The 17,706-nt window shown below is 49.1% G+C and overlaps 1 protein-coding gene across 2 annotated transcripts in view; it reads right to left on the bottom strand.

Annotated features, from left to right (window-relative positions):
- LOC137146906 (uncharacterized) overlaps positions 1-17,132 on the bottom strand; it is a 71,468-nt gene extending 54,336 nt beyond the window's left edge. For both annotated transcript variants that reach the window (XM_067538556.1, XM_067538546.1), the window contains exons 1-2: positions 16,951-17,132; positions 477-1,303 (exon numbers count right to left, since the gene is read on the bottom strand). In XM_067538556.1, coding sequence (XP_067394657.1) covers positions 477-1,303; positions 16,951-16,999 — 876 coding nt within the window. In that variant the 5' untranslated portion in view covers positions 17,000-17,132. The remainder of the gene's footprint in view (positions 1-476; positions 1,304-16,950) is intronic.
- Positions 17,133-17,706: the final 574 nt, after the last annotated feature.

Here is a 17,706-nt window from a genome sequence, read left to right as displayed (position 1 = left end):
AATAATAGGCAGGACCTGGCCCTAAAGTTGCAGTGTATTATCAAATTTCTAGGACCACGGGTGGTGCTATAGCATGAAATGGGCTAGTGTGATCACCACTCCACTACCCCTTCAAAACGGGCGTGGGTATAATAGCAGCAGCAACGCTAGCTTTCAATGCCTCAGCTGGCGAACATCGGCCTAGCCCTTATGCACACCAGGAAGTTATTTTGATCTTCATCAGCTGAGGCTCTGGCCCTTATGCTCATAAGTTCTTCAGAAATGTCATTTCATGTAAATTACAGTCCCTTAAAATCAGCTGCAGTTCTCTGCAGACCATACTACATCAGGGTGCCAGTTACCAAAGCACTCAGAGTTGGCCTGACTCTGCTTTTATTGGAGTTGATGGGATTTTTACCTGCACGGCTTAGACTGACATGGAACACTTTTTGAAAATCCCACCTGTAGCATTCCAATTTGCATGGCTGCTTTCTTACCTCACTTAATCGACAGCACTCATCCATGTACTCATCCAGGCTGTCACTTGTGGGATATTTTTTGAGCTGATGTCCATGGAGCTGAAGATCTTGCATGCTCCCAAAGGTCTCTTTGTAATGGTTGGTGATGGGCCTTTGCTTTTCTTTAGGGGCAGCAGCTGGAGACTTGTCTTTAATGGAGAGGTCTATCTCTTTGCTGTGTTTCTCTTCCAAATATTGGCCTTCACTTTGGCCAAAAAGTTGATCAGAACTTTCTCCCTCCTGAGAGTCACTGAAATCTTCTAGGGAAGCTGTAGGGATCTGCACCATGTCTGCCACCTGGCTGTAATACTCAACTGGATTTTCACTGTCTGAAGCACACTGGCTGGCCTCGCTGCTGTCTTTACATTTTCTCATTATGACATGGTCAATCCCTGGAGAAGAAGAAGCGCTGAGCACTCCAGAGTCACAAGACGAGTCTCTGGTGTGAAGCACAAAGCTCTTCTCGGAGCCCTTTGGTGTAGATGGAGAATTAGCCCCACTCGGCAATTCAACCCCGGAATCCTCTGATTCAAATTTGGAAAATCTGTGAAGCTGGCACTTGGACTGTAAGGTGCTGAGGTCAGACAGGGTGGCAACATAGTCTGGTTTTATGGGGGTGTCTCTTGTGCTCAGATTTATCTGGCATTCTAATGGGATGTCGACTTTGGGAAGCCTGGATTCCTCTGCACAATCCATGGCTGCAGGTGGTTCTGCTGTCAACCCCTGGTTTTGACTCCCTTCATTGCTTAGTATCTTCATGTTCGTCAGCACTACCGTCCCCTTGGATGGGTGGTTCTTCTTGCCTGCTAAAACACAAGCAAGCTGACAGTCACACAGAATTGCAAAGCTCAGTTTGCTCCATAAAGCTTCCACTGTAGGGAAGCTATGGCAAATTTTCTCCTTACACTCTTTCCAAAACAAATCGCTAGTGGGCAACACTTATCCTGAAAGTTACACCTACAGAATGTGGCATGACTGGTCATTTCATTCATGGCCTGCGCAGGCATTAGACAAACTTCAGAAGCCTGAGTTTAAGTTATAATAGTGTGTGTGCCTGCACGTGTGTGTGTGTGAGAGAGAGAGAGACTTTTCCCAGCAAATTGTATTATATCCACAGAGAAAATGTCCCATTCCACAAATACAGGCTATCAGTATGCAATGCAAAGGCTGCCCACAGCGACGCAGTATTAGGGGCAGCACAGATTTGTGTGCCTAGAGTCTATCAGCAAGCCTCTTACCACCCTGCTACATCAGCAGTCTTGTGTTTTATGGACACAAAGTCCATCAGGGAGGGTCATAAATGCACATAATGTTCTTGTATGCTGAATTTTTCATGTGGCTATCTGACTTAGCTGACAGTTGTGAAAAAAACACATGAATCCAGACAACCCCTTAGTGATTATACATGTGCAGATAATGAAGAGCTCAGGTTATTTCAGCTGAGACCAGTATTAACTTAAGCTCAGAATTTTTCCTCCTATTTACTTCTGACTTTGTCACACCATGCATAGCAGGCACGAGCACAACCAAATCTGGTTCTTCTGGCCACTCACATGAATTCTGGGTTAAAATGAATAATTTCCAAGCCATTTGGTTGGCAGTGTGCAGTAACAGGCAGTGACTGGGGAAATGAACCGTGCGCTATGGATGCTTGCTATTCTCTATATGGTTTAGGTATGAAGTTCTCCCCTGGCATTAGAGTGGTTCATTTAAAGAGAAACGACATGAGAGCAGACATGACCATCAGTGTTTTCATATGCATGAAGAAGCTTTGCTTTCATGGAGAATGTTTCCCACAGTAAGAACATCCTAGCAGCAAGATTTACTGGACTGTGGAATTGTCTCCTGGGGACCCTACTGGAAACCCATCTCAGGAGTCATTTAAAGGTGGGCTAAATGCTAGGAAATACATGAAAGAACCTTACACCATCTCAGGCTCCCTTATGCTCAGTTAAACCCATTTGTTGACATAAGGGAGCCTAACTTTACATGCTGTTGTATCATCTCTGGGCTCTGCATTGAAGCATGACCAGGTAAATGATCGCCAGCTATGCCTAAGGCAGTTTCCCAACCTCTCCAATGGCAGACAGCAGTATTAATCCTTGCAAGAATCTCAGAAGAATCCAGGTAGGAATAGAAGAAGGGATCTTTGAGCAAGCGGGAATAGATCACTGCCTTAAGGAAATTTACATACAGGCTGTGAAGGAGAAGGTGTAATCTCCTCCCACATGAGGGGATCGGGTACGGGAAAGCCAGAAAACCCATGGTTCATGTATCCAGTGCCACATGAACAGAGCCTTGGGAGCAGAGCCCTACACCATTCCCATTGGAAGTGAGGATTGTTGTTCCCAGACATGGGGCCAGGTTGTGATACTTGTATTTACACTGAATAGGACCATATGCCAGAGATAATCCCACTGACTTCCCGATCGGTGTCAGGGTACCCTGCCCTTGGCGAATTACCTCTGGCAATCGGCAAGCTCCATGGGTCCCTGTTGGCCTTCGATACCAGTCATTGTTTTAGAGAGTGAACAATACCTCTTAATGCCAGTCAGTGACATTTAGGCCCTGATTTTCCTCTCACTTTGCTCCAGATTTACACCACCCTGAGTAATGAAGAGGTCACTAGGATTGTCAGCTGTTTGGTGCAGGAACCATCTTTTTGTGTGCACTGTGGGATCTCGGGCCATGACTGAGGTTCCTAAGGGTTACAGAGCCAATAATAAATAGTGACCGTTGTAGCACGGTGTGGCTGGAAGAAAAAACGAAATTCACTCATTTTTCACTTCCCCTCTGCACCAGTCCCCCAGTGGTGCAGATCAACACAGCCCATTGTGGGAGCAGGCTGATTGGCCCCAGCCAAGGATCTGTTTTTTGTGTCTTTCCAGCTATTGTTTCACAATCCAAGGTGCCCATTTAAATTCAAGATGGAGGCAAACTGAAGCCCTGAGTCTAACCCCTCGTGAACTCTGCAAAAGCCTAGATCTGCATCTGTCTCTCAGATTTGCCTCTTGGGACCATCACTCATTGAAATACAATGTTTAGGTCATTGTGACACAGCACAGCAAAGGGGCTACAATTCCCCTGCCAAGGCCACACATATATACACGTGACATTTTACATCCTGTTTCATTTCCTTCCATTCCCCCTACTGTCTTCCTTCCTTTTTTCACAAACTATCAGCCGCTTCAGACTGCTTTTCCTGATGATGTGATGATTCTTCACTAGGAAGGAAGGGAACAAAAAACTACAGCTAGAAGGAGGAGAGGTCAGTACTGCAGACACAGCTCAGAATGACCCAGAGACCCCTTTCTCAGTACTATCCCTGCTCTCATTCATTCCTCTTCCTGCTTTGTCCCATCGCTCCAGCATTTCCTACTAACAGAGTCACTGAGCCTTGATAAGGCAAAGCTGGATCTTACAAGAACTTTTTTCAGTTTTTCTGATGTTCCTTCTATTTGCTGTAAAGAATCCTTCAGGATTCCCTGCTTCAGTTCAGTAATATCAGCTGACATTGTGTATGTAGTAGCAGCTTCAGTCATTTAAAAATGGGAGTTTAAGGGTGTATGGGGTCCAAATCCCATTGACATTCAGGAGGAGTTGGGTACTTAAATTATGTTAGTTCTCTATGAAAATGCCAGTACTTACTAACTAAGGAACTAAACCTATACCTATTGAAGGCAACAGGGGTTTTGCTTCTTGTCCCTGTATTTACACGAATTTCTCTCACTCACCACTGAAATGCAGCTAGCTCTGGAGTGGAGCCTGGCACCTATGCAGCAATGTACAGCAACATTACACAATGATTTAGGACAAGAGGAATGTTCTATCCTATTGAAACTCTGGGGGAAACTTAGCTAGGGAGCTACGTGAGGTGGGCTATGGGCTAGCACCCTTACTCTTGTCACAAGTGCCCTAGGACTTTCATTGACCACAAGAGATCAGGGGCTTAGTTTTACATTTCACCCAAATAAAAGCACTTCCCGCAAGAGAGTGCCTCATGTCGCTGTGCTGGGGAAAGGTTGGTTCACTGCTGAGTCGGAAGAGTGCCACCTTCTCAACCACAGCTACCTCTGTCCTGACCCAATGACACTGCACCTTTATCGCATGTGGAAGAAAAGGGTAGCGGGCATGATTGATGGCACTGTGCTGAAACCCAACTAGAAAAACCAAGTGAGAGTCAGGAAGAGAGGAGAGTCAGTGCTGGGTTTTATTTTTAAGAACAAATCTATCATCTTTCCATCAGGGAGAAAGCATTATCATGGACAATAACATTCCTTTCACATAGGCTTCTGCATTGCATCTCACTGTTAATCAGGCCATGCATTTGTTTCACTGGAGTTCTGCCCTGGGGCCCAGAATTCTTGTCAGTGGGCCTGCAAGAGTGGTACAATTACAGCTCATGTGTTTGAATTTTAGCAGAGGACCAGACCCTCAGCTAGTGTACTTAACATCATTCCCTGGAAGTCAATGGAGCTGTAGTAGTTAACACCAGCTGATGATCTGGCCCAGTAACCTTCCTAAGCCTCCAAAGTAAAGTAGAGGTGGATCCTTCATAGAATCATAGAATCCTAGAAGATTAGGGTTAGAAGGGACCTCAGGAGGTCATCTAGTCCAACCCCTTGCTCAAAGCAGGACCAACCCCAACTAAATCATCCCAGACAGGACTTTGTCAAGCCGGGCCTTATAAACCTCTAAGGATGGAGATTCCACCCCCTCCCTAGGTAACCTCGGTGCTTCACCACCCTCCTAGTGAAAAACATTTTCCTAATATCCAACCTCAACCTCCCCCACTGCAACTTGAGACCATTGCTCCTTGTTCTGTCATCTGCCACCACTAAGAACAGCCTGGCTCCATCCTCACTGGGACCCCCTTTTATGTAGTTAAAGGCTTCTATCAAATCCCCCCTCATTCTTCTCTTCACTTGCCTCTTCAGCAATGCGCCTCTGGGACAGAGTGAGGCAGCCACACTGGACGTGAAGCACAACTTCTCCAGTTAGTTCTACAAAGTGAATTAAGGGTGGTAGAAGAGAATTACCCTGGCTGGAATTTGGCCAGGCCACCACGATCAACACTCCTATGACAGCTGCCAAGAGGTTTTGGTTTCAGATCTCATCGGAAAGAAGGCATTGCCAGACACACCAAGCCTTATACCAGGAAGTTGGGGCATTGGTTTGACACTGCTAGAGTCAAACCCCAAATGTTTGAACCATGTCTGTACCTAGTTACCAATACCCCTTCCTGTGGTGCTGGCTTTCCAAGGAAAGCCCCTAGCCACAGACTGTCTAAGCCTCACTTGTGCCATCTGTCAAGCCTATAGCCCAAGAGGCAGTATGATCTAGTGACTGAAGTCCAGTGCTGGGCAATAAGAACTCCTGAGTTCTCCCACTGTATCTGCTATTGATACATATGTCCTTGGGCAACTCTGAAACTTCTGCATCTGTAGAATAAATGGGGACAGTGATACTTAGCTACCTACCTCCCAGAGATGTGATGAGGGTTAATTAGTTAATAACTAAAGATATTGAGCATAACAATGGCAACAGGCTCTTGACAAACCTGTGCAACCTGCAGTGAAAAGAACGGGTTCTCTCAGGCAATTCACTAAACCTTTACCTTGCTGTCCTTTTCAGATAACTAGGTGGGATGCCTACGTGCAGGCAGGCAGTTTGTAAACCCCTGGAAGATAAGGTGGAGACTTTGCAAGGTAGATACCCTCATTACAACTCAGCCTCAAGGCTTTCCCCTCCTTTATTAATCTCCTTTTCCAAGCACATTTTTGCCTCTTAAACAATAACCAGTGACAGGAGGGGCAGAGCATTCGGTGCACTTTGAGCAAGGGAATGATGGAATTCCTACAGTGTAAGCAGGCAAACCTGTCAAGCTGTGTTCTTTATTTCTTCAAATGTAGGGGGAAAATGATTCATGGGCCTGAACTGAACCCCCCAGTCTGCCGGCACCAAGGCACGCAGAATCCACGCCCAGATCCAACTCTTGCAAATGGCCTCTAGCTTTATACTGGGCCAAGCCAGAACCCACATTGAAACCCACAAACTTGGAGTGTTCAAAATCCAGATCCCAGTGCGCACCTTCCGTCTGTTTCTAAAGGAAAAATAGAGGCCAAACTTTGCTCCCAGTTTCACCAGTGCAACTCCAGTGAAGCTAATGGAGTTCCATTAGGGGAGCTGAGATCAGTATTTGGCCCCTGATGCAAAAACTCAGAGCTTATCTCACACACTATGAAATCCCTTTTTAAACGTCTGGATAGGGAAGGCGAATGTGCACCTGAATGTGTAAGACTGAGGTGACCACATTAAAGTCCACACTTCAGCTCGATTTGGGCACTTCTTCCTTGGGACCCCATTATTTATACCTCTGTTTTTCCTTAAACATTGCCATGTATGTAGAAATGATGATACTTGGTTCCCACAGATCGGCGTGTTCAGCTCTACACTTTGCATGTGTGTACCGGGCCCTGGTGAAAGGTACCAGATGGACAGGCTGATAAGTGCTCATAATTATCTCCCGGGTGCCTTGTGCTCACCCCATCTGTTTGCTCTGTCCACCTGCTGTCTCTCATCCTACCCTGCGTGTCAGTGCTTTGGGGCAGGAACCATCTTTTCCTTGTGGCTAGAATGCTAGGAGGCCTGATCCCCGACAGGGGCCTTCAGGCATTACCCTAATACAAATCAGAACTAACACTACTAATCACAGCCATAGAGGGAAGCACTCTTCTTAGCTGCAGAGCAAGTACAGCACTGTCAGCTTCCCACATGCCATCCTGCCTCACTCCTCTCCTGCAGGAACTGACCCTGGGGGGTTGTGGGGGCTGCTTCATGTTCTATCCCCTAGTCGCTCCTTGGCCATTATGGCATAGCCTGTGATATGGCTGTTGCCCACTAGGAGCTGAGCTAAGACCCCTTAACTCATCTATATCATGCCCCCAGTACCACCTTAAAGCAGACCTAGCTTTTACATAAGCAGATCTCAACGCACTTTACAAAGGAGATCAATATCATTATCCCCATTGTACAAATAGGGAAACTGCAGTGCAGAGGGCAAGTGACCCAGCAAGCTAGTCGCAGAGCTAGGACTAAAACCCAGGTCACCTGAGTCCCAGTCCAGTGCTCTCTTCACTAGGCCACACTGCCTCTGTTGTGCACAGGCTTCTGAGCAGCCATCAAATGGTGAGGACTTTCAGTCACTAGTGACCTAGATTCAGGCGGGTGACCTAGAAGTGAAAGGCTCCATTTCCCATTCACAGTTCTCTCAGCCATCCATTTCCCTATTCCCTTTCAAACACGTGTTATACTTAGCTTCTTCTTCCCTGTTCTGTGTTCTGTAATTTCCCTGTCAGGATTTGGCACAGGTGGCATTTCCCTTCATTTAAAACCCTTTCACCAGAAAAAAGGGGACTTTTCCCCCTCCCCCCATCCAACAATGAGATCTGCGTTTCCTAAAATCTAAACGGAAAGGGTCACGTCCTTTCTGAAACAAAAGACATTTTTTGCCTCTGACAGCCTTCGCTGTGTGTGCCGAGAATGGGAACAGGCTTGAGAACCACTGTCTAACAACAGTGTTTACTGACACTGTGTGTTTCAAGCACACAGTGTGGTATTTTTGCAGGATGCAAACTACAGATTCAGAACTGTGAATATTTACATCAGAAATCTGAATCTGAGAGTTACACTCATCCCACCAGGAAACTGAGATACACCATGTGACCCCGGTTCAGTCTAATTAGCTCAAACTTCAGATTCAGAATAAATCCTTTTGAGAAGACGGTGATTGATTCACGGCCCAGAGGTGAATGATGAAAGTCACTGAATCAGTGTGTGACCAGTTGGTCTCTCAGTGAAGGTCACAAAGCACTTGGAGATGAAGGATGCTCTCTGAAGTGCCTCTATAATTTCTCGTAGATCCAGGGACATGATGGTGCCTCTTGGTTCACAACAGAGCCATGCTCGGGGGGCAGCATTAAACTCAGTGTAAAATGGACACTGATAAATTAGAGGGGGAAAGTAGTGAAGGACGACAAAAATGATAAGGGGATTTTATATATGAGGAGTTAAGTTAACAATGTGTACAGCTTACAAGAGACAGAGAGAGTAAAGACTGTATACAAACACTGGAGAGGCAGTGACACGGGAAAGGGAGATGAAAAGTTTATAGGCAGAGAGAGATGTTGGAATAAAAGAGGAAATGGCTTACTGAGTGGAAAACCCACTGGAGATTTATCAGCTTGTTGCTATTCACTGCAGCTGGCCAATTAGTTCCTTGGAACAGGGCAATGGTCTGTTGCATTACTGCCCTCCAGCTGAAGCCATCAGTGCCCAGCAAGAACAAACACTGTTCAACTGGATTAGCCTATTTATTACTGGAATAATCCAGAATTTGTTGATGAATAGAGTCATAGCTTTTAAGGTCAGAAGGGTATAGCCTGGTCATCTAATCTGACTTCCTGCATAACAGCACAGACCCTCACCCAATAACTTCCGCTTCATTTTTTTCTTTAGATTTAAATAATAATGGAAAAAGACTCTTAGGTGCCATAGCTCATTGTTAACCATACAGGAAAATGCCAGCAGCATGACAACTTCAACAGGTGCTCAGCCAGCCAGCTACAAAAACTCCCTTCATAGAATCATAGAAGATGAGGGATGGAAGGGACCTCAGCAGGTCATTTAGTCCAACCCCCTCCTCAAAGCAAGACCAATCCCAACTAAATCATCCCAGCCAGGGCTTTGTCAAGCCACACCTTTAAAACCTCTAAAGATGGAGGTTCCACCACCTCCCTAGGTAACCCATTCCAGTGTTTCACCACCCTCCTCATATTCAACCTAGACCTCCCCCACTGCAAGTTGAGACCATTGCTCCTTGTTCTGTCATCTGCTACCACTGAGAACAGCCTGATTCCATCCGCCCTGGAACCCCCATTCAGGTAATTGAAGGCTGTTGTCAAATCCTCCCTCACTCTTCTCTTCTGCAGACTAAATAAGCCCAGTTCCCTCAGCCTCTCCTCATAAGTCATGTGCCCCAACCCCCTAATCATTTTTGTTCCCCTCCATTAGACTCTCTCCAATTTGTCCACATCTTTTCTGTAGGAGGGGCCCAAAACTGGACACAATACTCCAAATGTGGCCTCACCAGTGCTGAATAGAGGGGAATAATCACTTCCCTCAATCTGCTTGCAATGCTCCAACTAATGCAACCCAATATACCGTTAGCCTTCTTGGCAATAAGGGCCCACTGTTGACTCATATTCAGCTTCACTGTAACCCCTAGATCCTTGTCTGCAGAATTGCTGAATAGCCAGTTGGTCCCCAGTCTACAGCAGTTCCTATTCATTGTTGTGGGAAGCATACACACAGGCCTCTCCAACCGTGGAGTTTAGTGGAATTTCCACTAAGGGAGGGTTTACTACTTTAAACAAAGTAAATGGGCAGAATGGACTGTTGGGGGGGAACAGGGATTGCGACTAGGGGTCCTGGAATATCTGCCCAGGAAGGTGGGTGAGGCACCATTGCTAGAAGAAAGTAGAGGAGCACATAAAAGACTAGGACAGATGAAGCTCCTACTCTGTGCTTGATACCAGGGCTAGAGAATCTAGCCAATCTGATTTCTGATTGCCAGCCCTCTATGACTAAAGCTTCCTGCATTCATCATAAATAAGGGTCCTTTCCAAGGTTAAGAAATAGGAAATCTGTGCAAGCAAACAGTCTGTTTCCTTAACTGGGAATGCCACAGGAACCGCCTTCCTACAACTCCCTCCGTACAGTGCCATGGTTGTGTTCCACTCTGCTTAAACACAGACTGGTTAGCCATTAATGGACTCTGAAACTCCATCTCTTATTACCCACAGATCTTGCTGTACAGCAAAATCGCCTTATTCCGCCTTTTGTGTGTGTGACGGACTAGACCAGTAGCAGGTGTGAGACCGAGGGGATTTGGAGTTTGTGTTCAGGTCAAGTAAGCACTAAAAAGTTTGAATGCTGCCTCTGAGCTTCTTGAACCTGCACAGCTGGGCTAGAAATTGCACAGGAAGGAGCTTTCTGGAGTGATCCTGCAAAGAGCCTCATGGCTTGTCTACACTTGCAGCGCTCAGTGGCACAGTTGCAGCGCTTAGTGAAAGCTACTATGCCAAAGGGAGAGCTTCTCGCATCGCTGCAGGTACTGCACCTCCCCAAGAGGAGGTAGCTATGACAGCAGGAGAAGCCCTCCTGTTCACATAGCGTTGCCTACACCTGGAGTTCAGTCGGTGTCACTGCGTCACTCGGAGAGGTTTTCCACACCTCTAAGCAATGTAGTTCTGCTGAGGGAAGGTGGCAGTGGAGCCCAAGCCTCAGTGTGGGCTTACTGCCGAGAAGAACCAGACCCTCAGCTCTCATGAGCACAAAGGGGATCCTTGACTGAGACTGCTGGACACTGACAGGCCCTCTTCCTCTCCTTGACTTGCTCCTTGGCTAATGTGCGCTGCCTCGGGTCATCCCCAGGCTCACCCTTGGTTCTGGCCTACCTTTAGGAGTGAGGGCATGGTCTGTGCTGTGCTTAGCACTTCTGCCTACAGTCCTAGTCAGGACCCGGACACGCATAGGTGCCATAGTGAGAGTTTGTATATTGGAGTTGGTTTCCACCTGGATGACTAAGAGGGCCCAGATCCTTGCTGGTATTAATTGGCTTAGTTTCCATTGATTTCACTCACACTGGCATCCTTAAAACAAGGGATGATGTATATTTCCATGTCTGTGTTCTGTAAACAGCACCACCCAATAGCCCCTGGCTGCCCTGTACACAGCCTGCCAATACACGTAAGAAGAAAATTAAAATAATCTGAACTCCTATTCCTCCATTTGGAAAAACTCCCTTATCTACAAGGGACCTCACTTCCTGGCTGCCTTTGCAGGCTGACCGCACATCAGAGCTGTGTGCAGCCAGAAATGCAATAAGCAGGTACAGAGCAGGACACAGGGCACCTCCCATAGATGGAGAGTTTGCCAGCCCTGATGGCAGGTGGCTATTGTATGCAAGAGGCAAAACAACTGCCCATTGGCACCACCCTTTGAGGCCACTCAGGCCCTGATATTGCTCCTACTAAAATCAATGGGACTCTTCCATTGACCTGAATGGGTGAGGCATCAGGCCGTTAAGCTGTCTTTACATGTCATTATTATGTGATGGCTGCTGATGCCACATTGCAATGCTCCCTGCCCAGCTCCAACAGGGAGTAGCAGCCAGGCAAGGGTATTTTTGCATGCAAAGCTATTCTGGATGGTAATGGCACTGGAAGAGCAGTGACATGCTGAGCGGAGCCCAGTGCAACCCCTATGCTTTATTTGCCAACCAGCAGATTCTTAGTGTCTTTTTTGCTGTAGCTGTATTGCCATTATAGTGACCGGGTGGACGAGGTAATACCTTTCATTGGATCAACTTCTCGTGAAAGAGACAAGCTTTCAAGTTACACAGAGCAATTCTTCAGGTCTCCTTCGAGCTATAAAAGATATTACCTCACTCGCCTTGTCTCTCTAATATCCTGGGACCGACATGGCTACACCACCACTGCAAATTGCCACTAAACTGCCTTTTGAGAGGGTACCACCAGCATTACCACTGCCGCCCCGTCTGCACCCATGATCCTGTTCATTAGAAAGGATGGCTGCAATGGTGATAGAAGGTGAGACTGCTGTATGGCAGAGACAGATGGATCTGTCCATGCTTTTCTTCACTGCATTCAGGAGTTTGAGGGCTAAAGCCTTTTACCTTCCTCCTCCCACTGTCATTCTCTGCTCCTCACACACCCTTTCATCTTTCTCTCCAAGTTCCTTGCTCACTTTCTCTCACCCAGCAGCATCTAGCTGTTGACGGGTGCATTAGACATGCAGAGATAATACTGGCAACAAATGAGAGGTTTGGTTTATCTCTCCTAAGCTGTGCTCACTGATGTGGCTTTAAAGCCCTGCCACAAAACTTCCAAGAAATAAAGCAAATCCTTAGCCGCTTTTAGCAAAGATGGGGCCCAAAACAGGGCACTGAATCTGAATCACTGCTGTCCCCAAACCATAGAGAAATTCACCTTGGCTATGAACTCCACACTTCAGGCCTTGTCTGTAACTCTCAGAAACTCTGACCGGGTTTCTTTCTGATTCGTCAATGCCCTATGTGAGGTGTCTGTTCTTCTGCCAGGGTCTCCACCCACCCGTGCGACAGTAATTCACGTGTCCATGTGGTGAGTGCACTTCTGTGGGGATTAGTAATATTCCCTTACCACAGGCTGTGATATGTTCACACTACCGTTTGGGGAAACAAAACCTGCTTTATGGCCAAATTACATCCCAAGCAAAAAAGTATAATTCATACAACATTGTAAGTGACAATAATTTGTAAGGGGTCTGTTAGCTCCTTACTGAAACTGAGTGGGTCTCTTTGGTTGGCATCTCTTGAGGAAGTAGGACCTTGAAAAGGACACAGCCTCCAAGGCCAGTGGGGAGAGGCCAACTCAAGTCAGCCTGATTGACAGGGTGGGCAAGCCAATGAGGGAGCCAGGAGGGTCCCGACTTCTGTGTGAGTTGCCTGCCTGTGCCTGCTGGGGCAGAGAGCAGGCCGAGCTAAGGACAAAGCAGCCAGCAGTAGGGAGGGAGGCCAGAGAAGCCAGGCCAGCGAGGTGAGCTGAGCAGACCCATAGCAGCAGAACCAGAAAAGCCAGCCCAGGGAGCTGAGCTGAGCAAGCTGGGACTGGGACCGTCTGGAGCTGCGTGCGGAGGCCAGAGAAGAAGCCCAGGGAGCTGAGCTGACCCACAGTAGCAGAACCAGAGGGGCCCGAGGAGCATCCCAGAGAGCCAAGCTGAGCCAAGCCACACTGAAGCAGAGTGGAACTGGGGCTGGAGCCGTCTGGAGCTGGGTGCTGTGAACAGCTGGAGAAAGAGCGAGGGGGACCCTGGGCTGGGCCCAGCACAGGGAGACGCCACCAGCCAAGAGGCTGCAGAGACCAGACTCGGAGGGGGATCATGACCCCAACAGGGCAGCTGACGCTGGGGAGAAGGGCCCTCTTCCCTAGAGCCTGGGGGCATGTGGCCACCGCCCGAGCACGTGTCCGACTCTCTGCGTCCCTGGGCAGGGGGCCTGCGACGTGTGAGACAGACTGTGAACTTCCCTTACACCCCAGAGACGCTGGGTGTGGTGCCCCCAGGCCAGGGAGCAGCGTTGGGTGTTTTCCTTTAACCTTTCTCCTCTTTTCTTTATTTTTTTTATTGATTGCTGTTTAATAAATTGTATTTGCTTTCAGCTATATACAATGATTAGTGGGTCAGGGAAGCATCCAGTGCATAATTAGTACCCCGGCGTGGGGACACCCAAGCCTCTGCCCTAAGTGACCACAACAAAATTGGGGGTCGAGCCCCACAGGAATCCTGGGCCCAGCCTTGTCAGGATTACAACCAGGGCCCAAGCATAATTTTTTCAGGCCCAGTACCAACTTGTAACTTGGGCCCCCTCCCACACACATATCTCAATGCTTCATCCCATACATACAATCTCATGAGCCATGAAAAATTTTTTCCTCGTGGTAATGGGGGTTGCAGCCTGGGCTGGGCCCCCCAGGGCCTCTGGGCCCCAGTAAAGTGTACTCTTTCCCCCGCGCATGTGAGGGCCCTGATTACACGGATCCCACCACACAGGAGAGTGGAAGGAGAACCCTCAAGGTCAGGCAGGCCTCTGGATAAAGGGAGTGGAAGCAAGGACTCAGATCCTGTCGCTAGCCAACTCCACTGGGGCAGTGTATGAGCCAGGAAAGTTCCCCACAATAGTGGGACCATCTCCCCACTTACAGTTTCACCCATTTTGCATGTTTATGGGTGGGGCTGGGATCCTACTCCCAGCAGCAACAGCATTTGCTCTAGGGAAGCTTTTCTAGCTCTGGATAAACCCATTCTAATATAGGGTGGCTCCAGCAATCCTAGCTAGCAGAGTTGCTCTGGAGCTATTATCCACCAGTGCTTATTAGAGCAGCCTGACCTGCGTCGGGGTCCTAACTTTCATCAGGTCCAGTTCTGGTCCCTGGCAGCCACCAAGATGGGAGAGCACAGAAAGTTCATCCCAGCAACCAATGCCACAAGCAAGTGGGCAGAGCAACTACATTCTGCAGCAGCTGCAGCTATTAAGGGGTCTTTATGAAGTGCACTGGAGTAATGCAAAGTAGCAAAGGTTTGGATTGCTGCTTTGGATGGGATGGAGAAATGGTGCCAGCCCCCTAGGGAGTGTAAGTCAGACTTACTAGCCCTGTAGGTACTTTGGCATAATGTATATTTATATCCAGGTAACCTATGTCCATAGCCACCTCTGGCTTTTGTCACTTTCTTAAACAATTTAATTATCTTTCATATCTATTTTTAACATGAAGTGGCTTTTGGTGCTGGTGAAAAGCATGCAATGGGTAGAAAGAGTTTCCCTATCACCAGATAGGTCAGCTCCTATCAGTCCAATGTATTGACTTCAATGGAGCCATGCCGGTTTAGCCCATGGTTTCCTGGTAAATGAGGGTGGAAAGGCATTTCTGTCCCTGGATCTTATTTGTAGATCTTGAAGATTACAAAATTCAGCAACAAATCTTGGGAAACTCTTTGCCACCTACATCACAGCGAGATTCAGCCTCAGCCACAGCCATCTCACCCGAGTCCCAAAGCATTGTGATTTCAGGATGACTGCACCTTTTGGGGGGAGGTGGGAGGGGCTGAGAGAGCCAAATATTTGGGGATTCCCAACAAATCCCCTTGGGGCACAGAATCCATCAGGCAGGACCACCCAAGAGAAAAAGTTAGGGTTAGACCTAGCAGGGTAACTGCTTTTCCAGGTCTTGGGCCAGATACTGATCTCACTTACATTGCTGCAAAACTGGAGTTAAGTCAATACAGTTACAAGCACTGTAAATCCAGAGGAAGAAAGGTCAGATTCCAGTCCTTGATTTTTATCCCCCTAGGCTGTTTGTTTTTTGTCCAGTCACCCGGAATGATACAGCCACCTTATAGAATCACAGAATCCTAGAAGATTAGGATTGGGAAGGACCTCAGGAGGTCACCTACTCCAACCCCCTGCTCAAAACAGGACCAACCCCAACTCAATTATCCCAGCCAAGGCTTTGTCAAGCCAGGCCTTAAAAACCTCTAAGGATGGAGATTCCACCACCTTCTTAGGTAACCCATTCCAGTGTTCCACCACTCTCCTGGTGAAAAAGCTTTTCCTAATATCCAACCTAGACCCTCCCTCACTGCCACTTGAGACCATTGCTCCTTGTTCTGTCATCTACCACCACTAAGAACAGCCTAGCTCCATCCTCCCTGGAACCCCCTTTCAGGTAGTTAAAGGCTGCTATCAAATCCCCCCTCATTCTTCTCTTCTGAAAATTAAACAAGCCCAGTTCCCTCAGCCTCTCCTCATAAGTCATGTGCTCCAGCCAACTACATTTTTGTTACCCTCTGTTGGACTCTCTCCAATTTGTCCACACCCTTCCTGTAGTGGGGGGCCCAAAACTGGACACAATACTCCAGATGTGGCCTCACCCGTGCTGAATAACCTTAACCACGCACTCCCTTTTAATTTTGAGCTTAATTACAAAACCCTGATAGAAAGTTTTTTGTTTAAGCTGCAAAGCATCTGAGATCTACCCTTTTGCCTTTGTCTTTCTCCCCCCTGCTCCAGCGGGGTCCTAACATGGCCAAATGCTTTGCTGTGTTTCCCGGCGGGGGAGCTCGGGGTCCACCAATACTTTGTTCAGCAAGTTGTTTTTTTTAAAGCATCTCATCTGGTACTGCTGGGCCCGCGTTCACCCGGTGTCCGCCAGCTCCCGTTTGTAGGGTAGCGCAGGAGAGCGGCGCTGCAGCCCTGGCCAGGGCTTCACCCGGGCTAGCACCAAGCCATGCGGAAAGCGGCAAGTGCAGCGTGAATTGGGAACTCGAGCTACAGGCAGAGGGTTTATTAGCAGTGCCGCGGCCCCGATCCGATTCGTCGCGGGTGACTTTGCGGTTAAAGGTGGTTCTGGCTCTTTACCAGCCTGATCCAAATAGCAGGGCACGGGGCAGCCCAGGGAATGAGAGGTCCTGCTGGTCCAGGGGCTTGGCTCAAGCGCTGAGTACTGGAGCCGGAGGGGGTGGAGGGGCTCTGTGTGCCCTGCCCCCGCTGCTCTCCGACCTGAGGACAAGCCTGCGATCCGCTCCTTTACGGACCCGATCCGACAGGTGCTGGTGCGGAGCCAGTGAATGGGGCGGGGGGGCTGCCGGCGCTCGGAACCGCTCCCCATTTACCCCCGCGCTGCGGCTCCTTGCAGCGGCCCCAGGAGCCTGGGGCAGCCGGCCGCGGTCCCGATTTTCCTCCCATCGCCGCTACCTGAGCGCGGCCACGCTGTGTCCCCGCGCTGCCCCCAACGGGCTGGCGAGTTCGCCCCACCGCGGCGCGAGCCGGGCTCACCTGTCCTCCAGGGAGCGGCCAGGGTGAAGCTCTTGTGCCAGCTGAACATCCTGGGGGCTGGGCCCCGCCTCGGCCGGTCACTGGCCGCTCATTGCGCCCGGGCCCGCCCCGCGCGGCACGGCTGGCCTCGCTCGTGTCCCGGCCGGGCTCGCTCTACCTTCGCCCGGCAGCGGACTGGTGCCATCCCCCGGCCGGGCTGAGCTGGGCGGGGCAGGCGCCCTGGCCTCGCCTCGCTGCGGGGCGGGGGCCGGGGAGAGGGGAGAGGGGATTGCGCAAACCCCGCCCCTCGCGCGGGCTCAGCTCCGGGAGCCGAGCTCCGAGGAAACGAGCTCGAAGGGCCGCGCTCGGCTGAGCTGCATTCCGCGGCCCTGGCTGTCTCCCGGGGCTGATAAGCCAGGGTGCCTGGAGGGCAGCTACCTTCACAAGCAAAGCTCGACTCTCCCCTTCCCCGCCCGCACCAGGAACGCTGCGCGCTTGCATAACATCCACACACAAATTTCATCTCGAGTGGGGAGCAGGGAGGGAAAGCCTGGAAAGGGGGAGGGGGGAGTCTCCACAGTAATTGTGTCACTGACTAATACAAATCGCTGCCTGAATGTGACGTGTTTACAGAGCACTAGGTAAAGGGCGGGGGGGAGGCAGCAAGACTAAATTCATTCCAGTTCCACTGGCTTTGATTGAAGCCCGATGATCCAGTGGCTGTGGAATGATTGTGAAGCTGCAAGCGGAGATGAAGGGCTCAGTTCACAACCAAAG

The sequence above is a fragment of the Emydura macquarii genome, unplaced genomic scaffold, assembly GCF_026122565.2.
Source record: "Emydura macquarii macquarii isolate MOO-44397 ecotype Brisbane River unplaced genomic scaffold, CSIRO-AGI_Emac_v2 contig_67, whole genome shotgun sequence".
Taxonomy (NCBI): Eukaryota; Metazoa; Chordata; order Testudines; family Chelidae; genus Emydura; species Emydura macquarii.
This window is presented reverse-complemented; position numbering and strand designations above follow the sequence as displayed.